General features: G+C 36.7%; 2 protein-coding genes across 3 annotated transcripts in view; both read right to left on the reverse strand.

The window, feature by feature from the left end:
- The window catches only part of LOC122139671 (leucine-rich repeat and immunoglobulin-like domain-containing nogo receptor-interacting protein 2), a 236,827-nt gene that overhangs the window by 176,532 nt on the left and 36,048 nt on the right, over positions 1-24,247 (reverse strand). The gene's annotated exons all lie outside the window — the stretch shown is intronic.
- LOC122139675 (neurexin-1-like) lies at positions 10,395-13,102 on the reverse strand. The gene is made up of 2 exons (XM_042738785.1): positions 12,340-13,102; positions 10,395-10,807 (listed from the first exon to the last, which is right to left on the reverse strand). Exon 2 carries the CDS (start codon positions 10,800-10,802, stop codon positions 10,422-10,424), a length of 381 nt encoding a protein of 126 aa, XP_042594719.1. The 5' UTR covers positions 10,803-10,807; positions 12,340-13,102; the 3' UTR covers positions 10,395-10,421.

Below are 24,247 nucleotides of genomic sequence, written 5' to 3' on the forward strand. Positions count from 1 at the left end.
AATCTACCCAGCACTGACTACCAGTCATTATAGTATTAGTAGACTGTCTGCATTACAGACATTCTGACTATAAGTAACTTTGCAAGTACGTCAGTTTATTCTAACAGTCTAGTAAACTCTAGTGAGACTTAGTTGACATGTAGTTGCAAAGTTACTTATAGTTAATAGAATGTCTAAATTGGACTACTGAAACAAGTTTAACACAACATTATAATGGGTATGCTGTATATACACAAAGAAAATCTAGAAAAATGCTGGGTCAAGTTTGAAGTTGCTGCTGCAGTGCCGCTTTGTTCATCATATCGCACTGGAAAGAGAAAGCCAGCAAGATTTACTGTTCAATTTCAGTCATAAAACTTTCGCAGCCTGTCTTGCCTTCTACCTCACGAGAGAAACCAAAATAATACCTTTGGGGTAGAGATATCCTCACAGCCTTTGACTATAAAAAAGGGAAGGGGGTGGAAGGTTATTAGTCTTTTAACAAATGGAGAAGGGGGGTATATCTCTGGAGAATACGGAGAGAGCCACTGCTTTTTATCTCTGCACAGCTGAATTTCAATAACTCAAAGAGGATGTGGGCAGAGAAACTGTGGGCAGTTTTTCCTGTCACAAACACATAATAGAGTGGTCAGAGTGCTGTTAGCATGATGCATTCTGGGACAGTAACAACACATGCTTTGAGATTACTGAGAAATGCAGAAAAACTTTGTACAGTGTGTATATATATTGTGATTTGCAGCAGTGATTTGTCTTATCTTTTTTTATTTATTTATTTTTTCTGGTATCTATACGTGTGTCTTAATTGATTTCAGCTCAAAATAGAAATGTGAGGTAGTTGCCTTAAGTGAATGTTTAAGTGAATGTTTTGATTCATTGTGTTGTTTGTTGGGTATAAACACTGAGCCTCAGATCAAAGGGAAGGTGATGGTAAAACAAACATATTTACAACTATAAACGGCACAACTACAGAAGAAAATACAAGTGGAAAGCTGTTTTCTAAAGTTTAAAAGAAGATCATTACTTTGAATACACTGCATTCTACAAATATGTTTTCTTCATACCCTCTCATTCACAGAATAGAGTGAAAAATTGCTGTCCGTGGTCCTGAAATAATCTCCCAACTGCTGTCCATGGTGCTTAAATAGCCAAATAGCTCATGGTTTCATTTCCTCACTGCTGTATTATGTGACATAATGCACTTTGGACAATGTTATGTCAGGGTAGGGTGTCAGCTACTTCTACCTGTTTCTAAAATATATGGTATGTAGGTACATTACCTCTTAATTAACACTGGGAAAAAAAGGCTCATGTGTCCCTTGCTGCTTTTCCAAGGCTTTAGTGGTGTGATGCAAGCAGGCATGCACACAGAATCATACACACACAAAACACACAGCTCCATTATCCAACCCAAACTCCTCAGAGGCCATCCCTGCTTCCTCAAACACGCATAGCAGAAAGCACTGCAGGTAATGCGCACTCTAATTGTGTGAAGTGAAAAGGCTCAAAATGCATTGGCAGAGTGAGGGACAACCTGAGAGGGAGTTTAATAGGTGCCAGAGTGCTGATAGACAGCGAAAGAGAGAGAGATTGAAGAGAAAAGAATGCAGTGCAGAGAGAAAGCTAGCTAGACAGCTAGATAAATTAAATTACTGAAAGAGTAATTCCTACAATACCATGCATTCCGATGCCCCCTATACCAGGGGCTGCCCAATCTCGGTCCTGGAGGGCCGCTGTCCTGCAGAGTTTAGCTCCAACCACAATTAGACAGACGCTGAACCAGCTAATCAAGCTCTTATTAGGCATACTAAAATTTCTTTCTTTCTTTTAAATAAAATTATATTTTTGCTAAGAGCAAAGGAATATTAAATGTGACCACAAGTGAAAGCAGTAAATACTTACACTACTTTGGTTTGTGTGGATGTTGACACTTTGTTGTGTCTGTTAAGCGCTTACTGTACTTTCGAAAATTTACTTCCTTACGGAGTGAAATGACCCACAAAAGATTATTTACATTATTTACTTGTAATTCTGAATCTCCTCATTGAAAATGCTAACGCTCATATTTCCACACAGTTAAATTACTTAAATTACAAGGTTAAATGTAAAGGAAATAAAAGTGTTGGTCTTAATATAGATGATCTCAAGATAGGCTATAGAACATGCACTTTATACCGAGATGACCAGATGTCAGTGTATTAGCCCAAACGTACATAAACACATGCGTGCTGATTTGTAATGTGGATTCAAGTTTTCCACTCCACCTACTACCAAATTTCAAAAACATTTTCATTATGCTTCCAAACATTCACTCAAAAGCAATGAAAAAGACTGTCACAGGAGGAAAACCCCCTTAAGTGTGATTGAAATCATCCAGAAACCACCTGCATGAATTCCTCATGCACTTCACTGTATTGAGTCTCCAACCCCTCCAGTCAAGTGTGCCGAAATCATGATCGGGACACATTTCAAGTTCACAGAGACCGCTGAGGCTTGCCCAGGGAGGTAACATGTTTACACGTATCTGTGCATCTAGCTGATTATTTCCAGAACAGCGTCAGAAGACTGTCCCCCACCATCACAGTCGCCTGCTCCCAAAAAACAAAAGTCATTCAAGTGAGGGCATCTCGTCATCTTGTAGCTACAGGCAGGACATAATCCTTATCTTCAGTGTCACTGCTCAAACAGTTTCTGAATATCGGTTGGTTCAGTCTGGTTTTCTACTAGAAACTGGAGAAACAAAGTGATTTCTTCTGTGATCTTCTCCCGTCTATCTGTGTGTGTGTGTGTGTGTGTGTGTGTGTGTGTGTATTATGTATGTATGTATGTATGTATGTATGGTATGTATAATATATATTATATAATATATATATATATTATAATATATATATATATATAATATATATAATCTATTATATATATACTTCTGTCTATATCATTGATGTTAGTGTGACATTAGAATTAGTGGTGATCTCTGTGACCTAAAATTTAGATGCCAACATACAAACATATGAGATGCATATGAAACATATGAACATATAAAATCAAAACAAATACAAAACAAAACATAAAATATGCATGTTTTTGTTTGGTGCAAAGCAAAACAAAACAAAGAAAGCAAAGCAAAGCAAAGCAAAACAAAACAGAACAAAAAGCAAAGTAAAGCAAATCAAAACAGAAACATGAAGAAAAAAAACAAAAAAACAAAAAGAAAACAAACCTAAAATATGGATCATCAAGCAAAAGCATTTGAGAACCACTGCTATAGTATACTATATGTATTATCTACCTCTCTATATTTACAACTGGTGTAACATAAGATTAGCCATTGTAAGCTTAAACTTAACTTTCCCTTCTCACTAAGCTAAATGTGTTATGAAGCTTCTACTGATGGTGTCATGCTTTGTTAAAGGTTATGCTCTATCATAACATAAGACAGCCCACCACAGACTTGGGCTTCTAACATGCTTGATAACATAAAGTGCAAGACAAAATGAGATCATTTATTTTATTTGATCAATGCAGACACAACTGTAGTGTATTTTTTTTTTTTTGCTAGCAATAGAAATGGCTGTCCAAACTGTATGTTGCAAGTTAGTCGATATCCTGGGTGAATACAATTGATATAGCAATGATACAAGCGTTAGCACAATGGCAAGAGACTTTTCTCAAACCACAACACCTGAAGCATCACTGTTCAATGTGGGAAAGAATGGAAACACATTGTTTATGTCTAGCAATGACAATCTTGCCATAGTGCTGATGTGCACTTAGAGCACATAAAGTGGGGGAAAAACTGACTGTATATGAGGACAAGGACGACTAAACAAAAACGACAGTTCCTGCCTGTCTAAACAAAGTTTTAGTGCTTAACTCTCAAATTGCATTTGATAAATGAGGACTCCACACACTGACAGACATCACTTCACAAAGCAACTTAAAAAAGGGGTTCCATGTTTTTTGGCACTGGACGGCTTTTTTTGATAAGATAAAAATAACATTTGGCAGTACAGATGGCTTTGCTGGGGAGAGTTTCCAGCAGATTTGTTTGAAAAGACATCATCATCATCTATGTATACATTGCGTTAAAGCATGAAGTAACACTGACAAACAAACTTAATTCTCTGTTAACGCCAAGTGTGTTTGCAATATGGATGAGTTAGAACTATAAAAAGACGCAAACTTTGGCTCACAGTAGTACAAAAACAGGAATTAAATTGTACACAGTATCCAGTTTTCACACAGTGGCGGCTTATGAGTGTCTGCAGAATAAATGCTATATATTTAATGTGCTCTGCCTGTAGAAATATGGTAATCATATACAGGGTGAAAAAAATGTGGAACAAACATCAAACAGAACATTAACCCTTCTTCTGCTTTCATTTCCCCATAATTGTATAGCATTTGCTAACCTTTACTTTGTCATTCTATAACATCTAAAAGTAACAATTAAATATTCAATAAATAAATAAAAATGGATATATGAATGACAAACATTGTACTTTTTTCATTTTTTAAGATTAAACACATATAGCCTTGCACCAAACTGTTAAGGCAGTACACTTTTATACTATAATCAAGGCCACATACCGAGCTTTTAAGGACAATAGAAGCCCATATTACTTCAAAAACAGTATTTTACTTAATATTTATAGTTACAGATAATATCTCTAAACATACTATATACTACACATTTGCAACACCATTACAACCATTAAGTTGGTAAAACACTGTCCTTTTATGAGAGCCGTCAACGTATCCTTGGACAATGCCCGGCATTTTCTCACCATGAAAAAACGGCATGAGATTGAGTAGACAGACGTAGAATGAAATAAACTATAAATAAGTGGCAGGACCTTTTGTCGAATCTCTCCAAAAAGACACATTATCTCTCTGGGTTTGTGTGGATCTGTTTGAAAAGCTAAGAGGCTTTCCTCCACGCTCTCCCACCCTGTCAGCACAAAGGAAAGATGCTCGAGTACGGAGGAGAATTAATAACACAAGCAAAAACGCCACCAACCCCGGCGATAATGGCCATGGTTTTCAGCTCTCTATGAATTTCACTGTGACATGCCACACGGAGCCTAGAACAATAAACGTGCATCTGATCACATACCACCTAACTGATAGAGCCCTGATCTGTCGATCAGGAATTTAAGATGGCAAACTTAGACAAGCATTGTGGGTTAACAGTAAAAGACTGAGGGGCCAGCACTTTTGCTATGGCAGCAGTGACAGTAGGGCTCACAGATTTTTCTTTATTACATAAAATAGTATGACACTTTTTTCTTGTAAATACCATGTATTACTTTGGTTTTTCCTTTTGTGAAATGGATACTGGTACAAGGAGCGAAAAATAAAACCCTAATTTGATTATTTTTGGGAGGGCTGAATTTGCATTTTTTTGTTGAATTTTACCTGATTAGTGTCCCTCATTGTAAGAGGGTTCTTCTATTATCTCAGCATGAATTCCCGTATGATCAGTGATGAAATTTAAATAATAACAGTCAATTTGAGAATTGTTCAAACCAGCATATGGTGGAATTAAGAAGCTTTTAACACCAAACACAGTAAACACTTGAGCCTGTTAGATAATTGGTCTGCGTTCCCTTGGTTATTTTTTTATAGGGGGATAAGAGAGAAACTACATTCTTGTTTAACCACAGAATACCTAATTTCCAGCTACAGATGAATAACATTTTTTTTAATAGAGCACCCTCGACCCAAAATACAGGTGCTGCCCACTGACATGTAAATTCCGTTTTGTAAGGCAAAGGTTTTCTGAATCAATTTTTTTATAACAACTACCATATAAAATGAAGCAGCAGATCACTCCAAAACCTTATTTTAAATCTGCTCTCCCATAAGCAAATGCTTGCAATACTAAGAACAAACCATGAGTGACATGCCATTTCAGCTCTTAAATACACATTGATCCTTCGCCTTTTGGTACTTTTAGACCTATTTAGAATCAGAACAAACATTTAGGTTTTCCTGTTTTCTCTGACATGTACTATTTAGTGCGTTAGTTTGTAGTAAGCATAATATTCCAAATGGATGTCAGTTTAGTTTGAGGTTCACCAGCAATTAGTTCAAAAAAAGCATGTTTGATGGACTTGATTCAAGAACATGATGTTTTTGTACCATTTTTGAAAGCGACCACAAATAAATGATGACGCTGGAGACTCTCTCTATTGAAGGCTCTGCCGGACAACAAATCTGCCGCTAGATTTGGGGGGTAACAATACGAATCAAACAAACATGATTAACAAGGTCCTTATATGTGTCACAGTGAGTAGTGCATTTAGCTGCTATTGTTGTAAAAGGCAGACTCTCTCTATAAGCTTCTTTTGCTCACAATAAAGCAGCTGGGATGCAAGTCCATATGTGTCACAGTGAGTTATTTACGCGCTTTGCTTCCTAACACACACACACACACCCACACATACACCACTAACACACACACACACACACACACACACACACACACACACACACACACACACACACACACCAACATATATATATATATATATATACATATACATATACATATATTTCACAGAATTATATAACTTGTACGTGATTATTAAATATGTAAACATAAATCGATATATATGTTTATTTAATATGTGATTATTTAATATTTAAATATAAATCAACATGCATGATTAGAATGTGTGTGTGTGTGTGTGTGTGTAATATCTTTATAATTATTTAAATTACATCATCTATACTAAAAATACTTATATGTAGTACTAAATATATCAAAAATGTATGGTTCCACTTATTTTGATGCAGCCCTTTAACACATTCTGTTTGACTGTAAGTAACGTTACACCCAACATACATAACTTAAACTCTCATTAGAGTGTTAGTCAAGTATTAGTAGACTGCTAGGGTTAGGGTTTAGATTAAGTTGACATGTACTTTTTGCAAAGTTGCTAATAGTCAGTAGAATGGCTGTTGGGAGACCAACACAATAAAGAGTTAGCAGATATTAAGCTCTAATGGAGATTTGTTTTGACATGTAAGGTGCAATGCCACTTATTGTCCAACAGAATGTTTAAAAAAGACAATCAAAATGAAGTGTTACCAGAATATATATAGTAGCTGAAATCCCAGCATCCTCTCTGACAGAGCGACTGGAGTGTGTTTTCCTCTATTTTTTTCCTTACCTCTACCGATGCCCAATAACTTGGATTAGTCTTCAGGGTTGACTTTCTCCAATGTCTATCAGCCATCAGCTTCAGGTTTTTCCTATCAATCGTACATAGCCCGCATGTCAGAACATGATGTAATTGACATGCTCCGTGAAGCCAAACACAGCTCAGGTGGCAGGCAGGAGATGTTTCTTGTGAGGGTGGGGCATGGAAATATTAAGTGTCAGTATGAAATGATAACATAGATTATGTGGATAAATATTCGCGTCCGTCGGAATGTATTACAGCAAACTTGTGCGTTCTTGTAGCGTGGTACTCATTTTATGACCCCTTGTGTTGGCGAACATCGAGATAGCCCAAGGCCGATGATAACAGAGAATGTGATTTTGGAGTTGCCCTGTGCAATGTGGCTTTTGCTCTATTGGCGCTTAAATACATCACCTTTGGCCCAGTGGCATAATTCATCTTCATTTTCGTGACCTAAATTAAAGGAGCAAGATGTCGGAGGTGGGATGAGAAATTCATTTTGTTGATTTGCTACAGTTTTGAGCAAACAGTCTGTCTGCATTTTTCATCTGATCTCGTTTATTGAAGTCTAAATTATGATGTGTCCGGTGCACAAAAGGTGTGTATGTTTGTTTCATGAAGAAAGTCAGCAGTCGGCGTGTCTTTTTCCTCAACCCCCACCCCCTCCCAGAAAGACAACTGTCACAGCACAACAACACACTGTTTTAAAGCATTGACAATCCGGCAAAAAAGAATGGTTGCAGAATTTCTTACTCTGTCATGAAGTCCAATATAGTTTGAGGTCTTGAGCTAACACAGGGAATACAAGGACATATTCTAAACAGACCTACACGCTCTTTTTTCAGCTGTACTAATTAGACTTCTATAACACAGCAGAAAGCACGTCATCAGATTCTGCCATATAAATAGTTTTGGCATTGCTGCACTGCAACGAACATACACGAACGATATTATATAACCACACTGTCCTCACCCTGGTTTAGAATGGTCGAGACGACTTGGGAGAACCTATCTCTTCAGATCGCTTTTGCAAGAACATTTGTAAAATCATTTGTTTAGCTTCTAAATAGATTGAGTCTAAGAGAGAGGAGGAGAGACGAATAAGCACATGAGAATTGCATAAGGACGCTCTGAAGTCAAATTTTCCCGATGATTCACGATAAAATCTACAAAACAGTTGTTATCAATTGGAAATATAACGATTGTAATGTGTTAAAGCATACCATGAATGGAGCCAGATCACTGAAATGTGAGAGTTAGTACAATTTAATTTAGAAGAACACGACACAAGTCTGCTACTGGCCAAATAGTGGCTCACTTATAATCATACCAAGAATGAGCATTTAAGAAAATCGGGCAGACTGATCAGCTAAAAGAAAAACAAGCAGGCAAATACTGACCACGGTGACGAATACACTTACTTTCCATCTACAGTGCCATCCATAAGTATTGTGAACGACAGTAAGACGAACAATGTTTCGTGTGTTGGTGTGGAGTCAAGATCTGTCAATATCCGATTAAAAGATTGAATATGAGACAAAAAACTACAGAATGTCACATTTTTATTATTGGGTGAATTCAAACACAAAGATGTTTTACCAGCTAAGAAAATCATTTAAAAAAGGGGGCACTTTTTTTTTAAAGTTTCATCTCCCTATGTGAGCATAAGTATTGGAACAGTTGCCTCACAGGTCAGCAGGTCAGCAAGTGTTCAGCTGTGTCCTGTTGCATTAATTCTTCAGATATTAAAAGCAGGGAACGTGTCTTATCAGTTATATCCATTACTTCTGCATAAGTCTTGCATTTGATGATGACACACACAAACCAGGATGAAGATGAGGAAGCTGGCTCTGAAAGAAAAGCATAAAATTTGGATCCTAAAAGAAAAAAGGAAGTCAATTAGAACTATAGGAAAAACAAATGGCATGGAGAAATCAAGAGTTTGGAAACTACCGGCGACATCAGCAACCAACGACGACCTGATCGGCTGAGAAAAACAACAGTAGTTGATGACAGATAAATCACAAAAGCTGTGAAAATGAACCCTTAAATACATGTCTGTAAAATCACCAACAACCTCCAGAAAGCTGGGGTGATGCTCTGTTAGTCTACAGTCTGCAGGAGAATTTGACACAGAATTACAGAAGCTACACAGCAAGATGCAAACCTCTGATCAGCACCAAAAATAGAAAGGCAAGATTCTTCACAAATGTGAGCCAGTAGAGTTTTGGAAATTAGTTGATGGACCGATGAGACAAAGATTAACCTTTATCTAAGTGATTGGAAAGCAAAAGTGTGGAGAAAAAAGGGAACTGCAAATGATCCTAAGCATACAACATCATCTGTAAAGCTTAGTGGAGGTGGTGTCATGGCATGGGCATGCATGGCTGTCTCTAGAACAGGACCTCTTAATAATGATGACTTAATGTATGATGGCAGTAGCAGAATGAATTTGGAAGGGGTACAAAACAATCTTGGCTACCAATATTCAAGAAAATGCCACCAAACTCATTAGAAAGCACTTCATATTGGATCAGGACAATGACCCAAAACACCCTGCCAGTTCAGTCAAGGGCTTTATCAGGGCAAGGAAATGTAAAGTCTTAGATTGCTCAAATCAATCTCCAGATTTAAATCTGACTGAACATTAATTTCACCAGCTGAAGAGGAGACTAAAGACAGAAACTCCTCAAAACAAGCAACAGTTGGAATTGGCTGCATTAAGGCTGGGGAATCGCGTGCATGCAGGGATCTGCAACTAAATATTAGCATTAAATATTTTACATCTGCCTTAAATTCAACTGTTCCAATACTTATGCTCACATCAAATAGTGGGATGAACTCTAAAAGTGCTGTCCTTTTTATTTGGTAAAACATGGATGTGTTGAAAGACCTAATAATAAAATGTGACATTCTGAAGTTTGTCGCTTATTCATCTTTTAATCATATTTGCAAATGTCTTGACTCCACAGCAGAGAAAGCTATTTTGTTTTTACTGTTCCGATACTTATGGAGGGGGCACTGTATATATATATAATATTTATCATATAAAATATTAATAAATACTATAAAATTATATAAATAATGCAAAAATATCTCTGCTGCCCATTTTAAATGTGTATATCTGCTAAAAGGGATTTTTTTGTAAATAAACTAAAAGCTAAAATATTTACATTTTAATTTCATGGGGCTGTCATTCAAACTTTGGTGTTTGGTATAATCTTTTTTTTTCACTCACCCCTTCACAAGCTCAATCACGATAAAGTCACTGCCGTCTCCAGAGTTAAACAGCATCAGACCATCAGGGCTGGTGGTCTTGAACTGGAAGAAGAGGTGCATGGAGGCGTAAGCCTGCAGGGTGGACAGTGCCACATAGCTGGCTCGATTCCGGAAGCTGACGGGATCTGCCACGATGCGGCGCATGCCAAAGCGGGCATTGAGCTCGCAGTAGGAGATGTCACCATTCTTGCACTGGTCTAGGTACGGCATGCCGTTGAAAGAGAGGCCCTGCAGGTGGCCGATGAAGTTGGAAGGCATGACTGAGATAAAGCGCCGCTCGGTCATGATGCCCGTCTCTATGTGGTGGAACTCCAGCTGCGTGTGTGCTCCGCTCATCTGGCCTGTGGCGGAACCAAACACGCTTGATTAGTCAGGTCTGGGAGCTGATGATATGAGGGAATGGCGTGCTGCCTGAGCCCATCCCAAGGCAAGTACAGCTTTTGATGTTCAATTCAGAGTTGGATGTGTGGTAACGCTGAACTTGCAATGTGCAAGATGAATCTAAACCTGAAAAACTGTACTATATATAACCTTTCAGTTGTCACCACAACAATAAATGAATAACACTCTGCCATAACTAGACATGATGTGACAAGTTTTAAGAGTCAAGCAAGTCTGTATTCACTGAACATGAAAATCCATATGGTAACTCTCTGTGAAAATTGTAATAAAATTTGCTATTCACTGAAAATTCTAAAAAAAAATATATAGAAATAGCGATTTCTAAGTAAATTATTCTTCTAAGTCAAATTTGTTAGTGGACTGGATGATTCATTTCAAAAACGCAGTCTTGATTCAAAAATCAATTTTAGACCAATTAGATTTCATTGTTTCACAGTGGTATTTGTTTCCCTGCAATTAACAAAATGTCAACTAAATATCTGAAATGCCTCTTCTAATTTGGTCACTTTAATGGATAGCACCTGATTAGGATACAGTGTGTTTACATGAACTTTACATGTTTAATTAACCCCGCGTTATCACTGCTCTAAACACCACTTTTTAACTATTTCAAGTGTGAAAAGCCCTTATGTGTAGTGCCTATCAAAGTTTGGGGTGGGTACATTTTTTGTTTATAAAAGAAGTCTCTTAGCTCATCATTTATTTATAGATTTATTTGATCAAAATACAGTAAAACGGTAATATTGAGAATATTATTACAAATTTTAAATGTGATTTATTGCTGCCATGGCAAAGCTTTCAGCAGCCATTACTCCAGTCTTCAGTGTCACATGATCCTTCAGAAATAATTCTAATATGCTAATTAATTTGATGCATAAGAATCATTTCTTATTATTATCAATGTCTTTGATGAACTGAAAAGTTAAAAACAGATTTTATTATAGATGTTTTTTTTTTTGGTAGTGTATATGTATTTTGTGTGACTTTTAATCATTTTAATGTACCGTTGTTGATTGTTTTTTTTCATGTCTTTCAAAAAAATCTTTTTTTCAGGATTCTTTGATGAATAAAAAGTTTAGAAGAACAGCTTTTGTTTGAAATATGAATCTTTTGTAACATTAAACATGTCTCTACTCTCACTATTGATTAATGCATGAAGAAAAGTATTAATTTTCTTCAAAAACAATCTTACTTTTTTCAAGATTCTTTGATGAACAAAGTTCAAAAGAAAAGTTTTTATTTGAAAATATACATTTTTGGTATCATTAGAAGTGTCTTTACTGTCACTACTGATTAATCATTAAGTGCTTATTTAAAAAAATAAATCTTGCTGACCCCAAACTTTGAGTATACTTGACATACAGACTGTATCGCCTATGCAAAATCACACTGAAGCTTGATTATAACTGTAACAACTGTCCATGTGTCCATATACAGTACATATACAGTGCGTGTGAGGTCTTCCTCTCACCCTCCACGGTCACATTGTCAACTGAGAGCTGCAGGCTCTTCCCACGGCGCACCACCTTCACAGAGTGCCACTCATTGTCATTCAGCTTCTGCCCTGCGAACAGAGTCTCCGGTCCTTTACCTGCAGAAAGAGAGGACCAAAGTCACACACCGCTGCAAGCTTCCTCTCTTATCAATACAGCACAGTCTACCTCAGGCCTGCTGCTCTCACCTCACACACACACACATACAAATACAGAACTGACAGGACATATCTACAAACTCAAACATTTCCAGAGAGAGCGCACAGACGCATACCGACACTCATGAGCATACCTACACATTCAAACATGCTCATTTACATTTCACAGAACCAGGCACCCACACAAAAAATACATACCGACACGCTCCTTAAGGAGAATCGTGACACATACATATGCTGTTCTGCTAACTCTTTCTGTGAGCCTCTATAGGGTAAATATATGTATTCTTTAAAACATATGGACCAGTATTGACATTCTACCCTCTGAAAAATGTTTTTGTACATATACTAACAGTTTTATCATCATCCTCAAGATCCCATTTATGCTGAAATGGTTCTTTGTGTTAGAATTTAGGGTTCTTTATTCCTGTCTTTTTGTTTTTCAAATCTGAAACTGTCAAATGATTTTCACAGACCCCCAACAGATAAATGATTTCAGTCTAAATTTGAACTATGTATCTGGTAACTGTTTCCTACCAATAATGTCTTTTCCTCTTTTTAGTTTTTAACAGAACAGGTAAGTGTGACCAACTTGGTTTTTGATTTTTTTAGTTTTTAACAGAACAGGTAAGTGTGACCAACTTGGTTGAGAACAGTTTTCTTATTAAATATTTTAAGGAGGTAACGGTGTTTTAAGAGTTACAGTATATGTACTGTGTAATTTGCATAAAGAGTTGTTGATGAAAATAGTAGTTTAAACGAGTATCCGCAATTCGGTGGTCAGTGTTGTCTAGTATCATGGGCTTTACTGATTTATTCATGCATCCTTGTAGAATAAGCTAGCAAAAAATATTCTTAGTAGGAAAAAAATTTTTTTATTTTCCCTGTCCAACTGACCCATCGGTAAGCCCCTCCCCTCGAATGCAGATGAGCCATAATGGCAGTCGAGTACCAGGTGCAAAGGAGTGGAAATCGGGCCTATTTAGTGTTTCCGGCGCCACAGAGGAACATTGGGAATGATTCCAAAGCTCGCATCGTTTTATGGGTTATCCTTCAAAAATGGAAAAAACGATGATGACATGGGTACTGTGTTGAACTGAATCCACTTCATGTAACACTAAAGGGATCAAGAAAAACACACGACTTGTTACAACATTGTCATTTTAACTTTACTGGGTTGAAGTTCCAAAGATTGTGTGTAAAGCTTGGTGCAGCTTGCTTCATTCATATATATGAAGATGTGAAACGTTCTCTCCGGTTAATGAAAAAAGTTATCATGATGTTAAAATTGGACTCAATACAACGAAAAACATGGACATGCCATCTTACAGCCATAACACATCCAAACTTGCAGTCCCAAGGTAAATCCTAACTTTAAGATTAAAGAAAAAAAAAAGGGAAATAGCTTACTGTGGAATCAAACTAGTTAAAATCTTAAATAGAGTCATGAAAAGCATTGTTTTATATGTTGTTTATTTTTTTCCGTTGCATATTTGTTCTTTGTGTAAAATGTGTTCTGTGTCCAATAATGATCGGAAACTGACCAAATAGTACTCACTCGGCACACGTATTGCTAGTGGTCTAGCCGTCGCGGCCGGGAATGATTTTCTGTTCTGAGAGTCGTACTGTGATTATATCATTGGTAGGAGATACATCTTTATGTGAAGAAATGCATACACAAGTAGGTCAGAAACAATCGTTGCCATGTGCCCTTCTACAGAGAAAAAAAACAAAAATAGAACTGACAGGAAAAAAAAAGACTTTTTTAAAATCACATAGTTCATACATGTCACAGCAAATCTGCCAGCTGCATAACATTATGGAGGGCATGGTATCTTAAGTATTTGTGTACAATGGCCACTGTTATAAGGTCTCAGAACTCTATTATTGGATAAGACTGGCTAGGTGATTTTACAGTCAGACACCATCACAACCCACACATTAAAAACAGATCTGCGCAAAATAGTATCTCCACACTGCTTCTTATTGCCCTAAGCTTTTAGTAGCATTATCAACATTGCTATATCAGGTACAAATTCTTTCATACCAAAGCAGCAATATTATCACTAACTGAAAATCCCCCTCGCTCTATTAACGGTAAACACATTTTTTAGTCATCTGACAGTATAAGCGCTGTCGGTAAAGAAAAATTTAACAAAAATGGGAGCACCTATTCTCACTCTAATAAAAAGACATGCATTGATAATGTCTGAGCTGCTCTAAATAGATGGAAGTGATGTCCCTTGTATCCCTACGCCATCCATTTGTCATTCGGCAAGATCTATTTATTGACACTGCGAGAACGAGGTGATTTTAACTTGTGTGCGATCCTTTTGGGTGAAGACCTGAGAGCTGGCCAGTGTAATGACTGCAATATAAGACAGATGAGTTTTATTCGGAACATAGGAAATTAGGTGAGTAGCCTCCTCATGTTTGTTTAAAGGTAGAGTGGCAAGAAAGTTGAAAGGACAGCGCGAGGAGTGTGAAACAGACAAGTACTGCATTGGGGCGTGATGTGACACTATAGCGTTGAGACACGAATTTGCCTCCAATACGTTTCCTTCACACCAAACAAAACTCTACTGCATGCAATACATATATGAAAACCGCTGTGGCAACTGATAAAAGAACTTACACTTTTTATAAAGAGTGTTTAAGCATAATTGACCTACTTTTTGCAGCGGTTTAACATCGATCTGACACCAGTAAGGAGACTGGCAATAAATATCTTGATAAATGGAGTCATTTCATTCAGTTATTTCAGAGGAAACTTTTCAAAAAGCACTGCTTCATCCACTGACTTTCACAAGACATCATTTATTAAAATGGTTGAGTCATTGAATCAGTCCCTGAACGCAATCCGGGATCCAAACTCACGGATTCACTTCATCTGCGGTTTCTTTTCTGAAGATCTACAATTGTGTATTTTAAATACAAGTTATTTAATATTTACTTTATATTTTATCCCTTTACATGATAACATAAAATATACAACATTTGTCTTGTTTAATTACTATAACATTTATCTATATCTGGTGAATTATTATTATTATTATTATTATTATTATTATTATTATTATTATTATTATTATTATTATTATTATAGTTTTATATTACCACTCTCTACTAAATAGATAAACAAGGTAGTAATTCTATGACCCTGCATTACTGGTACCCCTAAGGTGAAAATTTTGGTATTGGGCAGCCCTAAATTAGCCTAATGAACTGTTACGGTGCTTGCATGTGCATTTTAGCCTTTCTGTTTTCAGTTAACAGGAGTGAAAATTTGTCCATTATGTAACAGCATTAGTCTGCCATGCCCTCCTCTCGTTTCCACAACCTGTACAGAGTTGCAAGTCATAATGGCTTCATTCCATCAGTCTGATTTTTTCTCGTTCCAGCCTCCTCCATCTGTCCTTTCCCATGTCCATTTTCCAGGAAGTTATTTTTTTATGTCTTATTTTTATACAAGTATTCATCCCTATACTATGTTCTGCTAGGTATGTTTGCAATTGTGCACATAGGGTGATGCCTTAAAAACCAGGCTTTTTTTCAAAAAGCTATTAAATGAACTAGGGATTTTCTCCCAGTGTGCTTGAAAGCCCATAGATTGCGAGAAGTTTCAACGTATATGTGCTTTGCTGACTCTGAACTGTCCATCTCTTGACCCTCTACGGGAAAATACACTAGTAGCCTAAACCAAAATTGACTTGACTGAACTGAACTCTTACGCTGGCTCTTCAATTTACACTCTCTCAGCAACACCTGTATATAGCTAAGAATTACTTTTATATATATTCAGCCTTTTAAATATTTACAAAAAATGTACTTGTTTCAAATAAATGCAGTTCTCTGAACTTTCTATTTATCAAAAACAAAACAAAACAAAAATAAATAATAATAATAAAGCATAAGAATTTCCACAAAATATTAATATAAAATATTAAGTCAAATGTTTTCTGTGCACCAAATTAGAATATTATAATTATTTCTAAAGGATCATGTGATATAGAAGTTCAGCTTTATCATCACAGGAATAAATGACATTTTAAAATACATTTAAAAAGCAAAACTTTCTATTGGTTTATTTATTTATTTCTTGTGTGTGTGTCAAAATAAAGTAGGTTATGTCTGTGTGTATATGTAATTTGGAAATTTACCAAACTATTAAAGCTTACCAACGCCTAGAGGAAACTTGAAGCCTAGGAATTTGCCTCTTATTGCCAGAGATAGTCCATGTTTCACAGTCTCCCTCTGAAGCCAGACTTCACGTCTCCAAAAACAGAATTATGTATCCACCGGGTCCAACAAATAAACCTGATGTCGTCTGTTTGGCTTTTGTCACCCCTGCTCACATACCTTTCGTTGCTTAATCAGAAAAAGTCAATACTTCTATCAAGGCTTTGCCTGAGGAAATATGAGTGGGGAACAACAGTGGTGGAGCTCCTGCATGCTCCTCCACCGCCATTCTCAGGAGCATCTAAAGCAGGATATGATTTATGAGTACTTTATTCTCCTAAAAGTCCCGTACGCTGTCTTGAAAGCCTCAGATCAGCGCTCATAGAGCAGAACGCGCACTGAGGGTGCGTGAAGCAACAGTAAGTAAAACACAAGGCCACAACGAGGACGACAGCCTAGCATTAGCATTAAGGATCTACCAGCCACCATCAATCAGTTCTGGAGACGCAAATCAGGATGCAAATTTCCAGTTAAAACCTCAGGAGCCCAGTCGACATCAAAAGCAGCACTCAAATGGCACTATCGCATGCCAGACTGCTGATGAAGATAACGGGTAACTGAACGTTCATTGGCTTATAGGCTGGAAAAACAACAGGAGCCATCAACTAGGCATTAATACCGATCCAACTTCTGCTTGCATTCTTTTCCCAACTGTGTTTCACTGAGCACATGAACCTGCTGTGGTTTCAAATACAGAACACTGCTAGCCAAATAGGAGCTCTGGCGGAACAACATTTTAATACATCACACGTCATCTCCAGTGACATTTGTGCAAGTCTCAGACGTGATGTAGATTACTGTAACCGTTTTCACAGTTAAAAGACTCTTTATAAGTGCTATAATGGGAGTAGTACGGTTGTTTACAGGACGCACTTTAGCACTCTGGAAACGATTCTCAAAATCAGCAAATGCATCCACAAAAGCTAACAGTTGAAATAGAAAAAGGTTTTCTTGTCTACTGAGACCCCCCCAAAAAACAGCAAATTTAAATACACAGTGGTGAAAGCACTAAAACAGTTATTATAGTTTGCAAAAAACCTGCATCTAATTCAGTTCTCAACATTTTCTAAGGCTTCTGAAACATAGGAGTATTAAGAGTCAAATAATTAATTGCAATTCCATTTTGTGATCCTGACCATAGCTCTCTCTCCTCGTCATCCGCTCTCTCTCTATCTCTCTCTCTCTCTCTCGCTCTCTCTCTATATTATATATATATATAATATAGTCCAAACAAAGTAGTATGAGAAAGAAAAAAGGATTTTATTAATAATCAACATAAGAACACCTCTTAGTGACCCCTTATTTTATACAGCTATTTAAATGTACCTTCCAGTCATCTTGCAGCCCTCTTAGATGTTTTCTGAGGTCCCCTTGTTGATTTGCATAATTCTTTTTTCGATGACTCAGGTGCTAAAGTAACCAGCGTGAGCAAATAAACAATGCTATCAGTGGAACGTTATTCGTTCTCGGTGAATTCCCTCCTCAGTGTTTGCTGGAATAATTTCAGAATAAACCCTTAAACCAGAGGCCTCAATTTACATGGTGAGAGGGGAACTGAGGGGAAAACTTTAGATTGAGTTTGTCTGCTAGTTCCTAATAAACCATCTTGTGTGCTTCAGTAAACAGTGTCATATTTTCCCCGCGGATGTGAGCTGACACATATTAGCTCATGTGAAATACAGGCCACTGATGCAAATCACCACAGACTTTCCCACCACTTAAAAATACCTAATCTACTTTTTGCTTATACCCCCTCCATGGAATATTTCAGATACCTGTTTTCACATTCAATTTGAAAGTGGTAGTGCGCATTCATTGAAACTGCATAGAAAAAGAAAGACCAGCACTTTATTCACAGAGAAAGTCTTATGGGTTTGGAACAAGATGAGGTGCAAGATTAGGCTGATTACATAAGATACGTTAACACATTTGGAAAGTTGCTAATCAGCTAAACAGAGAACCTGAAACCTTGTAGAGAGTTTGTGTCTTTGTTTCATGAAAAAAGCCTGATGATTTAACTGTAACAAAAGAAGGACTAAGTAGCTCTGGTGGATTCAGTGATGTTCCATAATTCATACTAGCAAACATCATTAGTAATTTATGGTGAGGCAATGTTGTGGATATAGCTGTTAGCAAAAAGAATGCGGCAAACTCATCAGTCATGGGGTTTGCACATATTTCACAGTTTGGCAGGGGAAAAGCAACATAATTGAATACTTTTAAACCTATGAATGTCTTAACTGACAAGAAAGTATTTGTAAAGATACTTTTTACTAAAGATTTACTAAAAATGTCTAGCAATCAAAACCTTTTATTTGAAAACATAGCATCAAGCTAACAGATTAATTAATTTTGTGTGTGTATGTGTGTGGTGTGTGCAAACTAGAGTGTTAATTACATAAATCATAGCACTCTAATGTGTTACCGTCTGCTTAAGAGTGCTGTTATTAAAAAGCACACTCCATTTCAGAGTAACAGAATGTCATTCAAATCAATCTTCAAATCAGTTCTGTGTCAGCATCAGAGTCACTGAGTGCTACGGTTTAAGTGTCAAACATCTAATTTAATGTGATATTATAAAGTGATTCAAAACCTGCGTTACAACCCATTCGGCTATCCTCTCGAGAGGAGGAAAAGAAAAAACGTGATCACTGCCAGAAAAATAATAACGCTGATAATAATAGCATTGACGCAATTAAAGTGGGTATGATTGAGGCGGGTTGAGGGAGGAGACTGCAATTCAGACGGGATTCATCCGCTTTTCACTTTACATGCTAATGCAGCAAGCACTAGACCGGCAACGGAAACCATTTGTACTTTTTTGCAATTAAAATGATTCGCCCAATTCTCTTTCAATCCTGCCTGGTATTTTATTTTCTTCTCTCTCTCCTCTCTGGCAGTGGTTGAGAGTCTGAGGTGGCACTCAAAGAGAGAGAAATCTCCCGACAAATGAACAGAAACATTGTCATCAAGTAAAAAAGAGAACAGAAAAATTAATGTATGCCAAATGCTTTCATCCAAGTCCAATCAGCACTTTTCTAAAACAGAAGTTTGGAAAGGTACATGGCAGTTTGCTTTGTAGAATAAAGCAGAGTGATTCTAAATTAAGTACATCCTCACTTATGAAGGAATATGACAACATAAAACCAATGCATAATTCTCTTCATCTAGCTATGTCTTTCTTACTTTATATTCTCTTCAAACGCTGTCTTTCCCAGTGGAGTGAAATATGTGAGTGCTGAACTGTGGAAGCAAATTTCAGATCTTCAGATCATACCCTTTTATCACAAGTATAACACATCACCTCGCAATGCAATCCACATCAGCGAGAATTCACCACATGTTTAAATACAGTGTTAATTGACTATTAGCAATCCAAACTCCAAATGAAACAAAGTTGAAATTTAATGAAATATTACCAGACATTACCAGAAAGTCCAGAAGTTAAATATATACATTTAGGTTATATATATATATAGATCAAAACACAGTAAAATCAGTAATGCGTTCTTGCTGAATTAAACTATTAATTTATTTGAAAAAAAAAAAAAAAAAAAAAAAAGTAAACCCAGGTTAATATATATATATATATATATATATATTATATGTACACATATATATATGTGTGTTGTGTGTGTGTGTGTGTGTGTGTGTGTGTATATATATATATAGAGAGTGTGTGTATATATATATGTATGTTAGTGTAGTGATTAAAGTGGGAAGTGAAAATCATTGTCGCTTCATTTCACTCACATACTCTGCATTCGGAACTGCTGTCTAACTAAAGCTTGACAGGCAAGATTTTAATGGTATACTGTCACTGGTAAGTGCTAATAAGAAAATATGACTGTGTTCTATTAATTCTCTGTTGCACTCTGGATGTTTGCCGGATCACCGCTGAGCTTAGTCATTGAGATCATTTTTGTGATGACCGAAGTGTCACTAATGATCTGCAAACATGCAAACAGTAGATGATGAAAAATACAGGGGACACTCTTGTCATAACACACAGTTCAAGCTTCAGTGTGTAATGGACGTAAATAAAGGACAATGCACACTTAATAAGTGAAACTAAAAAGTAAACAGCATAGCATTTTTCCCAAGACCTTGAAAAACCACTACAGCTGGTTTCAGACTCACAATCTCTGACCATAAAAAAGTATGCGGAAAGAGATTAATATGCTAATAGTTTACGCAAATGAGTCTTTGAAACACTTGTGTGTTCCACAATAATGTCTCTAAAATTTAGATTAACATATTACCTAAACATATCAATCACATTTTAATACATTATAACAAAGACAACCTCAGGGATCCTGTACTTTGCCAATACATTTCTATTATTTGTCCAATACATTTTTATTCATGTGTGAAGACAAGATTATTTAATGGAGATCACAGTTATAAAAAGTAATTTCTAGGTGATTTATAGCTTTAGAAGTGGGTTTTGAATTTGGTATGGCTATGATATTCCAAAACTTATATTATTATTCCAAACCACAAAATTATGTTTTGAAATTCTCTGGTATTTCCAGGTTTTTCTAGAACTGTGAGATCTCTGGAACCTGGCATGTTACTTCTAAAATAAAGTTTAAGCATAGTAAGCTGGTTTTCTAGTATTAGGCATTTTAAACTGGTCTAGCTGGTCTCCTTGTTTTATACCCCAAACCCCTCTAAAATCAGTAAATCAGACCAGCCTGATAAGACCGGGAGACCAGAAAACCATTTTAGACTGTTATAAGCCATTTGTTTAGCATTGTGATCTACACAATCTACACAGAACCAACTAGAGTCAACCCAACTATTCAATCAGCACCAGACTAATAATTACAAATAAGTATTTGTAAGGGCAATAGATTAGCCACTAAACAATGAATAAAAAGTCCATTGCAAACACTCATTAAAGCCAGTATTTTCGCTGATGATTCGCCTGTGTAGCACGATAAGAATTTCATTTCTGCGCTTCCGAAGGACCAACATGCCGTCATGTGTGTCTGCGAGTGCAGTCGTCACAGACATAATCTGTCAAGCAGAGGACGAAGCTGTGTCTCGATATGGCATCACAAGATATGGGGTTTTAAACAGGCAATAAATCACTGCAACAGCAACAAAACACAAAAAACAAACTCATGAATCTTCCTGAAGACCCTGTGCTGATCTTTTTCAAGCACAGACACAACATGTTAGCATATCACTAGTTCATATTTATACACAGCCAGCATATATGTGATATGCATTCCTCTGCCGTGCTGCGAGTATCCAGAGATCTGAAACTATTTCATCCACAAGCCTATTTCCTCATTTTTCTTTTGTCATATAATATGTGTTTGATTTTGTCAAGCTAATGATTAATTTATCTAGCTAAGAATATCCAATCCAATGTCTTTGCTCGTGTTTGTGGGAGTTTGATGAGGCATTTTTACCGGATAAGCAATAATGAATTATTAAAGAAGCTGAGGCCTTTTTTTCTGTGGAGGAAGTGGAGCCAGAAAGGAAGCTTATGGGCTGTTTCCTGGAATGAAATGCACCCACAGCAACCAGACAATCTGCCTGCATAAGCACATTAATGTACAGTCACTGTCAACACCATTGGATTTTGCACTGCTTTTGTTTTTTGATTTGTGCAATAAAATCGACTTTCCTAACAGACACACACAAATGCATATACCCTTCCACGTTCCGTGAACATTAAGTGCTTTTACTGTAGTCTCAGATAGCTCATCTGGAGAAATTATAGCTTCAAGTTTCACATTTTCTGTTCATCACCTTTTTTTTTTTTTTTTTTTTGCATGGTTTCAGTTACTTTGGTTAACTGTTTCTGCTCCCGCACTTCAGTTTGTCCTCTGGAAACCACAGGCCGAAATGCGATACATGGAAATTACGTTAGTGTTAACACAGTGTGTTGAGAGCAATGATTCTCTCTATTCAGTGTGACAGGTACACATTTACAGTTTTTCCTCAGACGATTTTGCACATTTCTCCAATTCAAGGTCAGCTAAATTCTCCAATCTAAGATTCTTTCATAGCAGTTAAAGCAACACCTCAGCCGAAAATGAAAATTCTTGAAAATGAACGACAATTCTTTCATCATTTACTCACCTGTATGATGTTCTTTCTTTTCTTCTGCGACAGATGATATTTGGAGAGATTTTTTTTTTTTTTTTAGCCCATGTGTAATCAAAAAATCAGTGGGGTCCAAAACAACTAAAGAAATGCAGAACAGAAGGCACATGGACATTTCAAAGGTCAAATACGCTACCATTCAAAAGTTTGGGGTCAGGAAGATTTTTTTACTGTATTTATTTATTTGAAAGCAGCAAATCAGCATATTAGAATGATTTCTGAAGGGATCATGTTGTGACACTGATGTTACTTTTGTAGTGTTGGATTTGAGTATTTTACATTTTGAAATATATTCAAGGTCAAGGTCAAGGTCAAGTTTATATATATATAGCACCTTAAAAGCAACGAGTGCTGACCAAGGTGCTGCTCAGCCAAAACATCAGAAGATCAACTAACAAAAGTATTAAGACAGTATAAAATTCGAAATCCTTAAATAATACGTAATGCAAAACATTACCAAAAAAAAAAAAAAAAAAACAGAACAGAAATAAAACTAAAAAAGTATTTTAAAGTTAAGCAAAAGAGTGGGTGAGAGAGAGAGAAAAAAAGTTGTTTTAAGAGATGATTTAAAAGAAGTTAACGTTGGGGACCAAAAACTGAAAAAGCTCTAAAACAGAAATTAGCTATTTTAATTTGAAATAATATTTCACAATGCTCTGGTTTTTAGTGTATTTTTAATAAAAATGCAGCTATGGTGAGAATAAGAGAAACCCCCAAAATGTCATCACATTTACATCTGCAGTGTTAGTATGACTCACAGAACAGAAAGTGGAATTACCCACAAAAGTTCACTCAACTGTCATAACTTGCCATGTATAAAATGTGAGAAAACTTAGAGCAAAGAAATAATGAGGACCCGGAGAAAGAGTGAGGAGAAAAAGAAGAGGTGTAGGACTGAGAAGAGTGGAGTGGGTAGGGTTAGAGAGAGAGAACGAAGATGAAGAAGGAATAAAAAGGAGTAGGGAAGGGTGGAGGAGGTGAAAATAGATGATAGGAGAGCGAAACAGAGGATGTAAGAAGAGGAGGAGAAGGCATTTAAAGAGTTGATGAAAGAGCAAGAGGAGATGTAGATGTGAGAAGAAACGAGCTGTAGCAAGAACAGAAGAGCCGGGATGAGAGGCACTCTAACTGACTATGTAATGAGTTATGGTTTCTAAATGAGAGCGGCTAAACATGGTCAAACAAGGATCCAGCATCACCATATGTGCTGTCATGGAGCTGTACAATAGCAAGACTAATTTCTTTTACAGTCCTCATCCTATTCCACAGGAAGCAAAGGGTTTCTTGTGGGTTTAGGGACAATGTCCAATTTCACCCATGCAGTCGTGGTGCGTGAGTGGTTTAGTATAATCACTTTCCACCACAC

Source organism: Cyprinus carpio, chromosome B14 (assembly GCF_018340385.1).
Source record: "Cyprinus carpio isolate SPL01 chromosome B14, ASM1834038v1, whole genome shotgun sequence".
Taxonomy (NCBI): domain Eukaryota; kingdom Metazoa; phylum Chordata; class Actinopteri; order Cypriniformes; family Cyprinidae; genus Cyprinus; species Cyprinus carpio.